The sequence below is a fragment of the Camarhynchus parvulus genome, chromosome 5 (genome assembly GCF_901933205.1).
Source record: "Camarhynchus parvulus chromosome 5, STF_HiC, whole genome shotgun sequence".
In the NCBI taxonomy this organism is placed as follows: Eukaryota; Metazoa; Chordata; class Aves; order Passeriformes; family Thraupidae; genus Camarhynchus; species Camarhynchus parvulus.
Window position 1 is genome coordinate 37,395,231 of NC_044575.1, and position 17,991 is coordinate 37,413,221.

At 38.6% G+C, this 17,991-nt stretch overlaps 1 protein-coding gene across 2 annotated transcripts in view; it reads right to left on the reverse strand.

Annotated features, from left to right (window-relative positions):
- The window catches only part of SLC25A21 (solute carrier family 25 member 21), a 232,564-nt gene that overhangs the window by 22,495 nt on the left and 192,078 nt on the right, over positions 1-17,991 (reverse strand). For both annotated transcript variants that reach the window (XM_030949645.1, XM_030949646.1), the window contains one exon: positions 685-751. In XM_030949645.1, coding sequence (XP_030805505.1) covers positions 685-751 — 67 coding nt within the window. The remainder of the gene's footprint in view (positions 1-684; positions 752-17,991) is intronic.

Below are 17,991 nucleotides of genomic sequence, written 5' to 3' on the forward strand. Positions count from 1 at the left end.
GCTTAGGAATGTTACTAAAATCCTGTTCTACAAATGAAAATAAAGGATAATAAAAGAAAATCAGATCAACATTTGACAGAAAATACACTTTGATAGGCTAGTATCTACAACTGTAAGAGAGCTGGAGTAAAATATTTTGCACAATGAGGAGTCGTATCCATTACGATCTTCAGTCTCTTAAAAAGATAGAGTATTGAGCAGAGTGCTCTTTGGAGCACAAAAAAACTCTGGGCAGCACTTCAAACCTACTAAATAAGTACTTATTAGTGGCTTCTTTAATGGTTTCTTGTGTTAATTTATTAAGCTGTTAGTTGCTTTGCAAGTTGCTAGGCATTTTCAGTAAAACAAAATACGTAAACCAGAGGCACTTATGAGGCTAAAATATAACTTAAACATTTTATTAATTCTGACAATATAAAATAATTGCAAACTTTTTTTTTCAGTAACATTTGATACACAGGTCAAAATTACCTTAACGTTTACGAGCCTTATCCTACACTTCTTAATCAAGGACAGTTTTTATTGTGCTATCGACAGGAAACTTTCCTCCTAGTAAAAATCAGAGGATTAATATGCCAAATAAGTTTAAGATTCTAATCTCAGTCAGTGGGGGAGAAATAAAATGTTTTACAGCTGCCACTGTCCCTAGTTATACTTTTAAGGGAGGAAGCGTGGGGTTTTTACCTTCACTGCCCTTTTGGGTGTCTCAGCCAAAATGGGAGGAAGTATTCCTTTGTAGAAGCCAAGTAATCTAGTGAAGAAAAAAAAAGAAATTATTTTTGTATGGGTAAAAAATATATCAATACCATACTGCCAATTCTATTTTCACTTTTGAGTAAAGCAATTAAACTTTCAGCATTTCCAGGCATACAGACAAATAGTGATACTCTCTGCTTACTTGCTAAACAACTAATGTACTACCAAATATAAAATGTGCTGGTGAGATGATATAAAGAAATCAGCAATAAATATGTGAAAATTCCATCAATTTTTTCCTGAAATACAAAAAGTGAGACTCAATCTGGATTTGTTCATTAGTAAGAGATGCCTAAGCAGAGAAATATGCAGTGTAGAACAACCAATCAGTTTTAAAAACATGCAGCAGCATTACCCAGCCTTACACAGCACAACAGGTTCCTTTTCCAGGTTGCCTTTTTGTATATTTAAAATGCATGCAGCTATTGGATATCTAAGCCTCATAACATTTCCACAGTCTGAGGATCTTAGAGAAAACTTTTCAGAGAGAATGTAGAAAGGCTATACTAGGAATTGGAGCAGTACATTTGTCATCTTAGCAATATTGTAAGGCAGGTAGCAGCTCCTAAAGAGCAATCCAGCATTAAACCACAAGTCAATGTCAAAACACCAGTGATTCAGGTCACCATTAGACCAGGCAGTAGAATATTTGAAAGTTCTAAAGAAATGGGAACTAAAAATATGAAAAGCAATTATCCATTGCTTCTAAATCACAGAAAAGTTGATGATGAAAGGGAGCATTCGAGATCATCAGACCCAACCCTTTGCTCAGGAAGGGCAACCTAGAGCCAGTTGTCCAGGATCATGTCCAGACAGCTTCTAAGTACCTCCAAAGAATGAGATACTACCCTTAAAGGAAGGAGATACTTCAACTTCTCTGGCCAGCCTGTGCCAGTGCTTAGTTACTCTCACAGTAGAAGTGTGTTTCCTGATGTTCATATGGACCCCCTTGTGCTTCACTTAGTGTCCATTGCCTCCTGTCACTGAGACCCTTCCTTTAGGTACTTGTGCACATTGATCAGATTTCCCTCTGAGCCTTCTCTCCTCCAGGCAGTTCTGCCTCTCTCAGTCTTTTCTCATGAGAAAGGTGCTCCAGTCCTTTAATCATTTTAGTGGTCCTTCAACTGAACTCTTTGTGTTATGTCTACGTCTCTCTTGTTCTGGGGAGCCCAGAATGACCCAGCACTCCAACTGTGGTCTAACCAGGGCCGAGTGGGGGGAAGGAAGTAAAGACCTCCCTTGACCTGCTGGCAGCTAAAGCAGCCTGCTAAAGCAGCCCAGGATATCAGTAGTCCCTTTGGTTGCAGGCTGTATTGGTAGCTCATGCCCAGCTCGGTGTCCATGAGGACCTACAGGTGCTGTGCTGTAAATCTGCTTTCCAGCTAATTGGCCCTGAATATAACACTGGTGTGTGGAATTATTTTTCCTCATGCACAGGACTTCACACTTCCCCTTGTTGAACTTCCTGAGGTTCCTGTCAGACCATTTCTCCAGCAAGTCAAAGTCCACCCAACTGGCAGTACAACCCTTTGGTATACCAGCCACTCTCCCACATTTGTATCATCAGTAAACTTGCTGAGGGTACACCCTGCCCCATCATTCAGAACATTAATGAAGATGTTGAACAGACTTGGATCTAGTACTGACCACTGGGGCACACTGTTAGTTGCTGGCCTCCAGTCAGACTTTGTACCACTGACCACCACCCTCTGGGGCTGGCCATTCAGCCAGTTTTCAATCCACCTCAGTAAGCACTTACAGAAGCTTTTGACATCTCATACCAAGCTCAGCTCCAGGTAGGCTTTGACTTCCCCAACCAAGTCTCTGCATGCTCAGGCTGTCTCCATACTCCCCTCTTGTTACCTGTCCCTGCTTCCACTTTCTGTATTTTGCTTTCTTTTTTATGTTTGAGTTTTGCCAGGAGCTCCTGCACAAGGCTCAACAACACAGGCCTCTTGAGATCTTTCTTCGTGCCTGACTTTCTGCATGCTGGCACAGACTTGAGTGGAGGTGATCCTTGATTATTATGCAGGTTTCCTGTACCCCTCTTCCTTCCAGAGCCCTTTATCATGGGACTTTTCCAAGCAGACCTCTGAAAAAGTGACAGTCTGTTCTCCTGAAGTCTAGGGCTATGAACTTGCTTTTTACCCTGCTCCCTCTTCTCAGGATCTGAACTCCACCACCTCATGGTCACAACAGCCAAGGCTCACTTTGACCATCACCCCAATGAGGCTTTCTTCATTTGTGTTCAGCTCCAGTGGAACACTTCTCATTGACTCTCACTTGTATCAAGAAGTTATCATTAATGCTGCTGGATGGTTTATGCCCTGTTCCTCCAGGAAATATGAAGCTCCCATTAAGGATCAGGGTCTGCAAACATCAGGCTGCTTCTGGCTGTCTCTACAGGGCCCCATCTGCTTGTTCCAGGTCAGGCAGCCCATAGTAGATTCCTACCACCAAGTCACCACTATTGACCTGTTCTTTAGTCCTTACCCATAAACTCTCATCATTCAACCTCAGGCAGAGCTCCATGCACTCCAGTTGTCTTCCTGGCCAGCCCTTCCTAAACAGTCTGTATCCCTCCACAGCAGCACTCAGTGCATTCACTGCATCCCTGGGATCCTGATGAGATCCTACCCCTGCAGCTGCACACAGATCTCCAGTTCCTCATGTTTATGTCCCATGTTGTGTGCCCTGGTGTGCAGGCTCCTCAGAGAAACCTCCTCACTCTCATGCAGATGCTTGAGGTGACCCCAGCTGAGCCCTGTTTATTCCCATTGGGTTCCTTGTGGTTCACAGCAGCCCAGGTGCTTTGCTTGGCAGCCTCTCCATTGCTCCCTCAGACCTGTAGTAACTCCTCCCATCCTTCAGGGCTCCTGGTTTGAAGTCCTCTTTTAAGGACTTTACCAGTTGCAGCCACACTGCAGCAGAGATAGGTGTGCAAAGATACCACTCTGCACCTGATGTCAGGCTGATCTGCTTATTATAAGGCTGACACTGAAGACTTTCTGCTGGAGGAACCTCTACTGTGAACCAGAAGAATCTGCAGAGCTGAGTAATTATATTCATGGCTCTATGAAACCCTAAAATGTGAAGGGTTCTGTAAGTGGCTTTCACTGCTTTATTCCTCCTTCCTCTTTGGAAGCAAATATCTTCATGGAAAACAGGCAAGAAGGAGTTAAGGTCTATTCCTATGGAACACATTAAGTTTAGAAATCTAAAAACACATGAAACGTTGAGGATATACATCCATATATGCAATATGTAATTCAGTAAACATGGTAAGAGCTAGCTCAGTATTTAATTATGAGCTGTGGTTTAGGGTTTTTTTCCCTTCCTGATTTGAAATAGAAACAGAAAAAAGGTTAGTAAGCACAGGCAGTAAGATGAAAGGAATAAATGAAAAGAGGAAGTAGAAGACAATGCCATCCCATCACTGCCTATTGTCAACCGACTAATTTTTTGCATAAAGTGTAGTTGCCTTTAGAACCTCCTGTGCCTGAGGTGGAGGACAAGCAGCTGCCCACAACTTTTACAAATAACATTTTACAAATTGTACCCATTAAAGAGAGTTATTTCAATCTTTGCAGAATGAGCCATTTACTTAATTAAAAAAACTAGCATGATAGTAACAAAAACTTGACTGGCTTTGCCAGTCAAAAATGTACACACACACACAACAATCTTATCCTTCTGCTTTGCTTGGCCAATTGAGTTAGCCTATTTGCTCACAGAGTATGAAATGTTTTCAAATTTTTTCAAATGAACAATGATGACATTTCACATTTGAGAGATATTATCACCTGGACTCAAGCCTTCCTTCAAAAAAACTAGTGTTCAGAAAAATTATGAAACAGCAGCAACAGCAATCACTGCAGGGTCTGATAGAAGAAAGAGGAGATGACATCATATCCCCAGCTAGAGACACTGGAAAGAACAAATAAATTTCTAACAGAAACACAGCTACATCTTATTTTGTTTCAGTATTAAGGGTCTAAATGAACATCACCATTCAATTGTATTCTGGGCAAGAGCCCAAACTCATCTTTGCAGCAGTTGATTTTGAAACATTACAGTCAATCACATCTTCTCAATTTGTTCTTGCAGGCTTTCCCTATCCTTCTGGTTTCCATTTCTTGTTTGGAAGCCTTGAGTCATTCACCCTGGCAAGACGACCAACCTAAATCAGTTATTTTCTCCAAATTATACTGAAATTGCAATCTTGCTTAGCTTGTTGTTTTCTTCCTCTGCCTTTCACATAATTTTCCCTTTAAGGATCTAATAAAGCTGATTGAAGGCATAAGCACAATATTCCCTTTCTTTTGGTGCTGTCAAACCCAAGGCATTTACCCACATTGTTTTATAATTGAAACAAAAAACCTCTTAGGTCCAATTCTGCTTTCATTACCTCTGCATTATCCCAAGTATAAATAAAAGACCTGGCTTTCATGACCACATCAGTTGCATGAAACAAATGCACAACTTTCAGATTTTATGAAATGTTTTATTTAAACAAAGGGGAGGAATTATGATGACATGATTGGTTAAAAAGTTGGGTGTTGTTCAAAAAGAGGAAGAAAGTATGTCTAAATATAATTAAGTTTGCTTAAAATTTAATTTATATCAGGGAAAAGGTACCTTTCATTTTCATGGTATGTAGCATGTTGTGAATTTATTACTAATAGAAAATAAATAATTGGACGCAGGGCAATGTTACTTTAACATAACTATAACATAACTTTGTGTTGACCTAGCTGGATATTTAAAAGATTTTAAATTCCCAGAAGTTGTAGAAAAACAAGCAAGTGCTTAGTGAAGGCAGGCACAAATTAGTACCTACCACTGAGAATAAGGGACTTATATTTAGGCATTTATTTTGAGAGCTGCAAGCCACTAACCAGTTCACACATGTAGTTCACCCTCAATCCCAGAATTTACAACTATTTCCCCAGCTGAGGAGGTCTGTTATAGGGAAGGCTGAGTGTCATTCTGGGACAACTGGCACAGAGTTCAGCAGACTTGAAAAGATATTAAAGGTTAGACACATTCACAGAAAATCAGGCTTGGACACTCTTGCTGTCCAAAAAGAATGTTTTTTCTTGTGAAGTATGTTATGTATATTATCCTACTGCAAATGTTAAATATACATCTCTACAGGAACCCCATATGAACCTATCAATGACACAGTTAGCTAAGCTGGCTTCTGAATTTCTATTATGCAACTATATTTCTTTCTTTATTCTGTGTCTGTTATACAGATATCTGCCATTTTAGACACTGGCACTAAATACTTGGTCCTTATTTTCATAGCATATTTAACCTTTTTTTTTGTTTTTTATACAAAGCTGTCATAGCAACACCTGGGAATTAGGAAAAAACATAAATATTTTTTTCAGCAAGCAAAACAGAATTATATGTGACCTTGTGCCTGTAGTAACACTCTTACACTACATACTAAAAGAAGACCAAGCTTCCAGCTATAGAATACTAGAAGCAGACCAGGAGGAAAAAAAATTAATGAAAGAAATCTGTCAAATAAGTTAGGACAACACACTGTATGAAAAGTGACTGGGTAAAAAGGAAGAGGCAGTCGGTGAAAGCTATTAAGATACTTCAGGAAAGTACTAACAGTGGAGAAGCTGGCTCAGAAGCAATCAGACTGGCCAAGAAATGGATTAATAATCAGCATCAATCCCTCTCACTTATTCAAAATGACAGTCATCACTGTATTTACTGCATGTGGGTCAGATTATGAAGTTATTATGATCCATCATCCATGTGACTATTATTCTTACTGAGAAATGAGTCTTTCTTCCATGAGTTTTAATCACCTCCCAATCTCTTGGTCAAAACCCTTGCTAATTTTTTGGCTTTCTAAGATGCACTCTGAATTTATATGAGTTACAGGACATACCTAAATATAAATCCCTCAAGAAACTGAAAGATGAAACCTTTTCCTTTCTTGCTTGTGTCTGTGGCAGTAAAAAAAGTGAAAATTAAAAAAGGAATATCGGTTAAAATTTCTTTCTATTCAAATGATGGTCTTTTATACTTTTTTAACTTTTATATACTATTTACATATTTCTCACATGCTTTCTGTGTTTTGCTATACGCAAGCAAAGAAAAAATAATCTAGGAAGGTGAAGATATAGCCTTGCATTGTAACACACAACATAGCTTCAACAGTTTCCCATGGGTGGAAAAAGAATGTCTTGTTCTTGATTTTTGTCCCTAAGGATGATTATAAATTAGTTATTTAAGTGGTACATTGTAACTGTGTACTGCCTGTCTAATAGATTAATGTGAACTAAACTATATAGGATTTTAAAAACTGTAGATAGGCTCACTTCTCTGCTCCTTACCCTGTAACTGCTGAGGGCCTGTGAAGCTGGGCTGGCAATGCTTCCAGGGAGTAATGGGGCTGCCTGGGAGTGTGGTGGGAGCTGGCAGGCAGCGAGGCAGGACTTTGCCAGCTGCAGCACCTCTGCCACTGCCCTGCTGCAGCACCTCTGCTGCTGCCCTGCTGCCAGCCCAGCAGAGCTTGTTCTGGGCTCCTGCCACCACTGCCTCTGCCTTCCGAGCACTTTCCTCTGCTCTGGCCCCAACACCAATGAACAAAATTCCAGTTTGGCCCATGCTTCTGAGAAGCCTTAAGCTGGTCTGTTTGATGTATTTCCTGTTGAAATCAGTGCAAATGGCAGCGTTATTATCACTGGCAGCTGGTTTAGGCTCTTAAAAATTACCTGCATGTAATCACTAGCCAGGCTGTAGAATGGGTCTGCATGTCTCATTTCTTACAACTGACAGCATTTCTTCCCCCAAAGACTTTCCCTCTAGCTGCCCCTTTGTTTGCAAGAGAAACAAGCTACGGACATGCCAAAACAGCTTTGCCTAGAGCTTCTGAAACAGAAAAATTCTTCATTGCATTTTGAATTGTCAGGATTGGCAGAATGTTTCATTTGTTCAGAAGGAGTTTTAGTTGTTCAAACACTAGAAGAGAATTTACGGATTTTTTTCCCCTTTTGCCAACAGTACTGCCATAACTGGTACGACAGGAAGCAGTCACTGTTTTAAAGTACCTCCACACCTATGTCTATTGAAGCTAAAGAATGCAAGAAAATGATTTTTAATTTTGATACCAGAGCGAAAAAATAGATGTTTTAGGAGATGAGCTTCGAAACCTGTATCTGACAAAAAACCAAAAACCAAAAAAAAAAAAAAAAAAAAAAAGAAAATCACAGAGAGGTAATTAGATGTGTTTAAAAGAGTGACAGCATTTCTCTGTGTTAAAATGATGCTGTGATTCATTAAATGAAAAGTCATGACATGAGCAAAATTTCTGTGCTTACCCTGGGAATGTGTTCTACTTAAATTGGTTGTGACTTCATAAAAATACAACATTAAGTTGTTTTAATTCCATCAGAAAAAAATGTGGCTCAGGAAGGAAATTTTTGATTGCAAGTTAATGTTAGCCTTCATCGGAATAAGTTATACTCTTCAATATCCACATGCATAATCCCTAGGGAGTTATATGATGCCATGTATTCTTTCCCATCTGCTAGTTAAATATGAGATTCAAGAGGCTTTCAGTGTCATTATACAGATTAGTGACTCTCCCAGAGGAATCTAGGTTCACGATACAGTGAATAACTCACAATGAGATTCTGAAGACCAACATTTAGAGATCATTTTGTGTTTGTATGAGTTTTGCACCTGCAATTATTTGTGCTTGTAATTTAGGTTACTTAGATGTTTTTAACTTACAGATGCAATCAGTGATGTAGATACTTAAACTGAACTGAACTGCAGGCAACCATAACTGCAGGTGCAAAATTTTGTCTGCAATTATTTGAACTCATAAACACATCCATCTCCTGAAGTCTAAAGTAAAACTAGGCCAGTAGTGGTTTTATGCAGTATATTTAACAAACTAAAATCATGCATAGTTTTCCCAATTTTCAAAAAAAGCTCACGACTACTCTTTTACATTAAAACAAATAGGGTATCATTAAATATATGTAAACATAAACTAAACAATTTGGTTTCATCTTCTAACATCTTGACCTTTGGGGTGTTTTTCTTACTCCCTTTACAGTATCTGTAGCAGAGAAACAAGGAAAGATCCCTGATTTTGTAACAGCAATACTTTTGATAGTTGCACCAATAGGGAGCGAAATGCTATATGTATTGAGATCAAAGTGTGCAGAATTCGTAGAACTGTTCAAGGCAGTGAACAGCACCATGAACATGTACACATACTGGCACTTGAATTTCCACCTGGCAGGCAGTTGTGGCATCTAGACATACCATGGGAGTGAAAGGCACACAGATGTGTGAGGAAGTTTGTATGAATGGCAACGGCCTGCCTAAAGACAAATACCTGCATTTGTCATCAAACATGGATGCTCTTATATGAAAGTAATGAGAAAAGTTTTAAGTACTCAGGAGTAAGAAAATAAATCCTTGAAAAGCTCAATTTTCTACAGTTACAGCTAGTGTCCCCAGGTACAGAGGCAGTGTCACAGATCTTTTCCTTCACCTTTGCAGGGCCATTGTGCAGTGTGATACAGCGTGGGCACAGGTGTGAAACCCAGCTCCAGCCCCTTGTTCCAGACAGGCTCATCCCAGCCCAGGTTACACTGCTTAAGAAAACTCGGTCATATGAAGATCTGCATTAGGCACTGACTGTCTAATGGGCAGGAGCAATGCCCAAAAAGATACCTCCTACTCCTCATGCACCTAAAACATCCTAAAAATACCATATGGGTTAATACATTTTCCTCAGTGTTACTCTTATCTAAAAACGAAAGGAGTTAATACAAACTTAATTTTTTTTCTTTAATCACAATACATTTTAAACATGAAAGGTCCCTTTTCAATCAAGACGAAGCAATGTTTTCAAACAGATTCTACATTCAGTACTATGACAGTCCCACACTATGATGACATTTTGCTTGTCCTTTTTGCACATAGTACAACATAAAATCACAATGTCATGTGATTACCTTGTAAGTTGACTAACCTTGACTCTGAGTTTCTCTAAGAGAAAATGGACCAGGAAGGTAAGGTTAAATAACTGAGAAATTAAGAAGATTTACCAAAGATTTACCAAAGGATTCTAAACAAATTTTAACTGTTAAACTACTAGAAACAGATTTTTCAAGGATTTGCACCAGGGATACACCTTTATGATGAAAATCCTGCAACAAGATTGTGATGCAGAGTTATGTAAATAATTTTGGAGACCAAATCAACAGGCAAGGCTGATGTGCAAAGAATAGTGTAGAAGTTGCTGTCCTAAATATTATTAATTGCTAATTATCCTAATTTTTATTGCATTTTATTATTCAGTGATCTACTCTTGTTTTATGTAGTCTTGTCTTACCTGCCAACAGTGTCCTCATCTGCATAGACATCTGTAAAGAAACCTGACAGTTTTTTCTTAAAAAGTGATGGAGCCTGTTTCTTGGTGATGTGGCAGTTTGTACTGGATTATTTATTTTTAAAGAAAGCTTGCAGTGTGTTCTTTGAGCAGCAGACCTGCCTCAGCAGGTTTAACCTGAACATCTCTTTTGAAATGTTTTCTTTTTCTCAATATACTCTTCTGATCCAGCACTCTTCACAACTTGAATTCTTCTGCAGAAAAGAAATTTTGCCACTTGGGCATTGAATAAACAAAACAAAGGAACCCTCCCTCCTAAGTTACTTTTAAAAGCATAGAAGGTATTTTAGTTTGAAAAAATGAACAAATAGTTTCATATAGTAATCAAGTAAATACAACATGTGCTATTTTACAGTCTACAGTGTGATTTTTTTGTTGCAAAACTTTCTGCATTTTATGACTTAAAATCGAAGTACCTTTATAACCATCAACATTTTAAAAACAAAGTAATTTTTGATCAAATTTGCTTTTCTTCTAGATCTTTAATTTTCTCTGAGTTTCCAATAGAGAATCTTGTTTCCTTTGTAACTCACAAACATGCCATGAGGCTTGCTTGGTAACCACTCGGTGCTGGATCTAGAATTCAGACAGATTAGCCAGTGATTACCAAGACACCTCTACAGGAGCATTGTTTGCCATAATCTCCCATCTGAGGGTAACTGCAATGTACAACTACACTACTTCCTTCTTCACCATCATCAGAAAGCATTTCAAAGTCGATACAAGCAACACTAGACACAACTCAGTGATTGCCTGGTATTCTACAGAGTTGGTGTAGAGATGTGGAAACCTTACCTAAGGACAGTACAGCCAGCAAGGACATAAGAACACATCTATGTTTTCTTAAAAGGGATAACAGGCTGCTTCCTTGCAAACAGCCATGGGAGACAAGAAACTGTCTGTGCTGCAAGCAGCTTTGCAAGATGAGTGTGGGCAGAGAGCTCCAAGTGCAATAATTTGGGCTGTAATTGCAGCAGGTCTTGAAGGAACACATGGTAAAGTGTTTTGAAGTGCTGGGCATCCACAGGCAATGCTCCAAAAAAAAAAAAAAGCATCCAACTTGATCAGCATTAATACACAACACAGTAGGTTCTTTTATATCTTTTATGGGTTCTGTTTTGCTACAAGGTAAAAATTTTGAACAGTCCATGAGTGTCACTGAGCTTTTAATAAAATGTGTGTCTCTTTTAATAAAAGATGTGTCTATAGTTCAAGAAAAGCTACAAGTCTATTATTTTGTACTGAAACTATGTAAAACTGGCAACACAGTGAAAACCCCCGCAAAACTCAGAAGTGTTGTCAACAGCCTTGGGTTCTCCTTTTGGGTTACAAAAATTCAGACAAGGGTATCACCTGAGGCCAGCTAAAGATCATCTAAAAAGCTGCATAAATAAAAAAATGGAGAACTCTTAAATTGCTAAGCACTAGTATTTCTGAAAGCTATAGTTTATATTAACTTCTATTCTGTCATGATGCACTGGTTGGTTTATGATGAGTTTTTCTTCCAGGGAAGAACATACTTTTTAGTAAGCAAATTTTTGCCCTTTCTCGTGTGATAGGGAGTAACAGAGCTATGGACAGTTCTCCAGTGAATCACTTAGAGAAGTCAGAGCAGTCCTCTTTATTTTAAGAGCATATATACCACATTTTTTGCAAAGGCGTTTTAAGAGTGACTTTGGAGCACGTAATTACCCCTTTTCTTTCAGAGACTATACATTCCTTAATTTTTTCTCTAAGCACCCAAGACCTTTTTGTACCTGTGTTTCTCCCTTTATATTTTTTCTGGTTTTTTAATCTATGAAGGCTATAATCCCAGTTCCAAGTTAAAAATCTTGTTACCATTTGTTTTCCAGAGACAGAACAGAGCAGGGTGGTGCTGTATTCAGGCTTTAAGTAAAAACAGTAATCTAACTTATGAATACTGATATATGTCTATTGTCCTGTGCAGATCTATACCACTAACAAACACAACCAGCCTTTCATGAATTCTACATTTTAATTCAGGGTCTGTAACAGAAATTATTTTTTGGTTTAGAGACACCTAAAAATGGCTTAAGTATGTTCTGATAATGAATGTCTAAAACTTACACTGGGGGATATAAAAAAATCATAAATAATCAATAGAGTGGCAAGAGAAATGCAATGCTTTCCATCGTCTCCAGGGTCTGCCCTACACAGACTCCTTAGAAACCACAAAGCAGTGCCTCATAATGTAATGAATACTTGTACTTTGTAGGAGAAGTACATTTACCACGTCTACAGAGACAGAATGAGGCAGTGCAGGGAGCCCTGGTACTGCAGCTCGAGTCTGCTACCATTTGAGCTGAAGCAGAACTACATGAGCTGGCACTGACAGCAGCCCATTTATCCTGGCTGCAGGCAAGCTGTCCTAAGGCAGCAGCACAGCACACACACAGCCACAATCACTTTTCAAGCAAAATGAGTAGAGAAAGGAGCTAAGGAGAAAAATACAACCTTGTATTAAGTTTAATGTATATCCCTGTCTAATTAATTCATTTTTCAAAGTTATTTAAGCCTCTGGGAATGCAGCTTTTGTATAAGACATTATATTCAAGTGGCACTATATCACAGCAAGTCAAGCACATAGAATCATCTTAGAGATGACAAATAATAAAGTAGCACTTTAGATTTGCAGCTGATTCACTCTGTATTTGTTTGTGATGATGTGGTAAAAAAAATGATTTGGATCTCATTTTTAACCATTTTACTGGACATCTGGTGTTTGCTTCTAAAAGTTTCACTATTACCAGGGTCACTGTAATTCTATAGCACATCTGGGCCAAATTCCCTGGCAGTTTTTAGTGAATTCTGTGGCAGTGGAAACATCTGTTGCTGTGCACAGTTCCACACACAGAGAATTGTGAGGAGCTGCAAAATTTTCTTGGACATTTTGCATTTTGGTGTCCAGGAAATTACCCACTGGTAATGGATGATCTTTTAGTTGGCTGTTTTTTTTTTTTTTTTTAATCTTCTGTGGGATATGTCCAAATCAAGTAAAACCACATAGATTCTAATCACTAACATTTTATTTTCATCAGTTATTAAAGAAAACAGTGGTGCCTCAGTCTTCATGTTTTCAGAAGTACACGCAGCCTTTGGAAACATTTTCTTGGAAGTGGGTGAACTGATGCAATGTGAACTGGCCTAGTCACCAAAAATGTTGAGAACTGCAAACAAAGACTAGGCCTGAAGAGTTGAAGAGAAGTTTAACAAAACTTTGTCTTGCAACAAAGGACCAGGCACAGCATAGCATTAATCCTTATATTTTAGGTAAAAATAGAGATAAAAAAAGTGGAGCAGTATCATACATTTGCCATTTGTGCACTATCAGCTTTCATGTTAAAAATCTTTTAACATTTAGTTATAGTATAATCAAAGTTTCAGTTATCCTTTTTAAAAAGATATAATAAAAATATTACTTCTTACAGTGAAAGGCCTGTGAGAATGAATGTTCTGGAAGAAATAGTTTCTTACTCCCCAGATCCTGAAGTACTTGTGCCAACTGGTTAGGATAAAATCAGTATGTTACAATTGCCTGGACTTGATCCAAAACTTTGCTTGCAAAACAACAAAAAACCCCAACCAAGCAACCAAAAAAGAAAATCCTAACACCAGGTTTCTTTCCAGTAGTGTAACACATCACTGATTAAATCACCAGAGGAGTAAGCTCTATTAGTTCTGTTACATGTTGAGTGATTGAGCAGTTTGTGTTGCATGTGCTTGGACTGGCAAAGTAAAATATCATCTACACCTCAGCCTAATTCCTAATCTGAACTAAATGCTAAATTCTTAAGAATTATAGTAAAGAGGAAGGAAGGAAGGAAGGAAGGAAGGAAGGAAGGAAGGAAGGAAGGAAGGAAGGAAGGAAGGAAGGAAGGAAGGAAGGAAGGAAGGAAGGAAGGAAGGAAGGAAGGAAGGAAGGAAGGAAGGAAGGAAGGAAGGAGAAGCTAAAATGTTATACCTCTGATGGATGTGTAAGAAACCTTTTTGGTTTGTAGTTCTTTTCAGGGTGACTGAAGGTATGCTCAATAGGGATAAAACCCCCTTTCACTTTGCTGTATTTGTTCTCATACAGATTAAACACAACATTGGTCTTGAAGACAGGGAATATGAGCAATAGTCTAGGTGGAATGCAGAGAAGAGCCAGAAAGAGCCAGAGACGATGCCTGGAACAGGAAACCTATGATATACCCTACCAGACTGAGGCAGAAATTCCTTCCTTCGCCCCAAACTGTAAATAGGTAAGACTCTGAGCCTCCAACAATAAACCAATCCCCCTCTCCCCAAATGGATTTCCTTTTTATGTCAAAAGACTAATCCATGCTATCACATCTTCATCTGTATCCAATCATGCTTAAAAGGAAGGAAAAAACCCCTCTCTATCATGCTTCTACTCAATTGTGCATTAAGAAAAAATAATCCCTCTTGATCCCTGACAGTGACTTGCTGAAGCTCTGAAGCATGATGTAAGTACAGTCATTACTCTAGTGCAAACGTCCAAGTGTTATGGTAGGTTCAGGGCAGTGCAAGATTTCCTGTTCTCAAAGCTTAATGCACGACAGGGGATGAGCTATGAGACTAGACTGCAAGCTCAGGAGGGACCCCTTAGGATACATCATTTACTCATACCAGTTTTCACCTAGAAACTATATTAAATAATATTTGTAAAGACTTAAGTAATGGCCCTCCAGCAGAAGTCCTCCAGATGATTGTTGCAGTGTTTTTCTGCATTCAGAGAAAGTTGTGTTTGAAGGCTGCACTTGCTTAACATCAGATTCCAGGTACTGGCCGTGGTGAGCAAAGCTGAAAATCCATGAGCTTCTAGGTGCCAGAAAACCTTTTCTATAGGTGAAAAATATATCTACCCATAGCAATCAAGTAACTTTTCAATATTCTCCTTTACAACCAAAAAACTTAGCCCCTCAATTTTTATGACACAAGATTTCTCTTCCTGCCAGTACAGTTTTGTAGACCTCACAGACTTCTTAATATTTCCTCAATATTTTCTTTAACATGTTGATTTAATTCAGTATTTTATCAGTTGTGTTACAAAAGTTATATAGAGAGGCAAAATTCTGTACTTCCTCACTATGCCTTTGTTAGGTAAGCTTTAGGATTGCATGATCCCTTTTGCCATGGTAGAGTTCTATGAGTTCATGTTATGTAACTAGCTTTAACAATTAATTTTTTCACCTAAGAGAATGTTGTCTGCATTGTTGATTTTGTAATTATGATCTCAATTTTTATGTCCCCTCGATTTACTTTGTATTTGGCCATATGAAAATGCCTTTAGTTGCACAGTGACCATGAAATTGAGTGTAATTCTAAAACAATAATCTGTTCTCATTTACTGCCCCACCAGCTTTTGTGTCTATTGAAACAATTACCAACTTCATTAAGTGTTTGCAGGGAATAAAACACAATACTGATTCTAAAGGGATAGGCCTGGGATGAATTATACATTTAATTCTAGAGATTATGATGGCTTTGAAGCATTCCCAAACCAAGTTTGAGACAAACAGAGACTTTAACTGATAATATTTCGGTATGCATATTTAAAGTGTGTGAAAGTATTCATTTCACTTCAGGGATATTCTGAATTCTTTGATCTGCCTGGCAGACAGACAATTCACCCTACTGCCAGAAAGGTCACCTGCAAAGATAACTGGGCCATGATTCCACAAATCCAGTTTAGTTCATTTGAAGCTCCATTTGGTATACTGGTTTGATGGGTGAGGCAGACTTTTCCAAGAAATTTTTTATATAATCAGTAATGAATATTATAGCTCTAAAATCATAGAAGGTAAAACCCTTTTATCTGATTTGTGTTATCTAGGTAAATTATTTTCTAGGTGTTGTAAATGAATAATGCTAACAATGATGGGAGAATGTTTGTGCTTATAAAGGGCAATTATAATGTATTGTGTATCTCAAGAGATTATATGATAACCATTTTCTTTCCATTCAATAGTAACATGTACCACTTTCCTTCCTTACGTGAAAAAGGACTTCCTAGCTGTAATGACAGAAAATGGCTTATGAAAATATTAAAGAGCTAATACCACAGGGCCAACCAGTTTTCAATTTAGTAATCATGCAGGTAGTGAAAATGGCTTCACTGGCTGAATGGGGAATTAAAGTCAAAGTTGTAAGATACAGCCTTACTGATAAAAGACTTAGCAATTCTCTGTCATCTTTAAATAAACTATTTCATCTAGTTAATGTTATTTTTCTTCATTTTGCACTCCACTTTATGCTATAATCACAGCCACAGTGAGACATTTTGGAATCTCTAAACCCTGGGCACTGCCCCCACAAGCCCTCCAGCCAGCTGCCCTTGCCATTTGTGTTCTCTGCTCCGTCTTCCCAGGTGGCAGCTACAGCAACTGAAATTTGCCAAATTTACCTCCAACACTTTTGGCTGTTCCTGAATTCTGGTTTCACACACATTTAAGACCAACCACCACTGCTGTGAAAGAAGAAATAATCCTATTTCCCCATTTTCCTTTCCCAGTTGTTCTGTCCTGCCTCCACAACAGCCCGTCCATTCTACTGGCAAAAGGTCTGCGTGTGACATGTTGACCTAGCCACTGTGAACCTTTCTGGATTACCAACACATTTCCTTTTAAGTGGTCAGGTTAATATTAACCCAATAATTTCCCCAACATCCAAGACTCCTGACCAGAAGCAGAAGGGCATGTGCTGGCACAAAGGAGAGTGTGGCACAAAAGCAGGAATGCATAACTCTGGGCACACAGCATACACCAGTTCTTCTGGTGGCAGAGCTGGCTTAAAGCATCCATGAACCATGGCTTTGGTTAGACAGAAATCAGGATGTAGTCTGTTATGTGTTCCTCTTTAACCTGAGTTTGGATGTATGGTTCACATCTTGCTGTATATTATACTCTTCCAGCTGTGCTAAATAATGGCACCTCTACCCTCTCATCAGGCAGTAATTTTGAATCAAAATGCCTCTTCTAGGGATGGCTTCTAAAGTACAACACATACCAGCTCGTGAATGTGGTAACCGATATGTCGACATTCCAGAGTGCTAAATAGGTGAGGATGTTGGCTTTCAGGAACAATCCCTTGCCAGATAATACTTCATTATCTGACAGACCATCTGGTTTCCAGTCCATCAATGCTATATTACTACACTCAGCTCGCTATGCATGATTATTGCCCAACATTTGTATTACTTTGTAAATAATAGAACTCAAAAAAGAAAAAGAATCTTCCACAGACTGAGCAAGACAAATCACCACTTGCTTATGTACTTGTCATTGTCATTTTTGGATAATGGCCAAACAGTGGATTTTTGTCCATGTGACTCGTGCATTCAGAGTACAGCATACTCCATTGTTATCAGGAGAAAGATCACCAACTTTTAATTGCACAATATATATAAACACAGCTGGCCTCGTGACTCATTCTGTAATGCAATATGTTACCCCCTAAAATTCAGTTTCAGGTGTGACCTCAGGACTCTTTCTATTCCAGTTATTGAAGTCTCTGAGGTTTACAGTGATATACTCCTGGACTATCAGGAATATCTAAAGAATATGTTTTGCTTGTATTTTAGAAGGAATGTGAATGAAAATCTGTATCTATTGTATATCCTTTTGGTGTCTGTTCAGAGCACCCTGTCTTAAGAATGAGTAATCAGAGGAATGTGCAGTTTATAATTCCATAAGCAATGATAGCTGATCTCTTCACAGTAAAATAGGCATTTCTTCAGTGGGAGGAATGTGACCATGGCAATGTAATGGTAT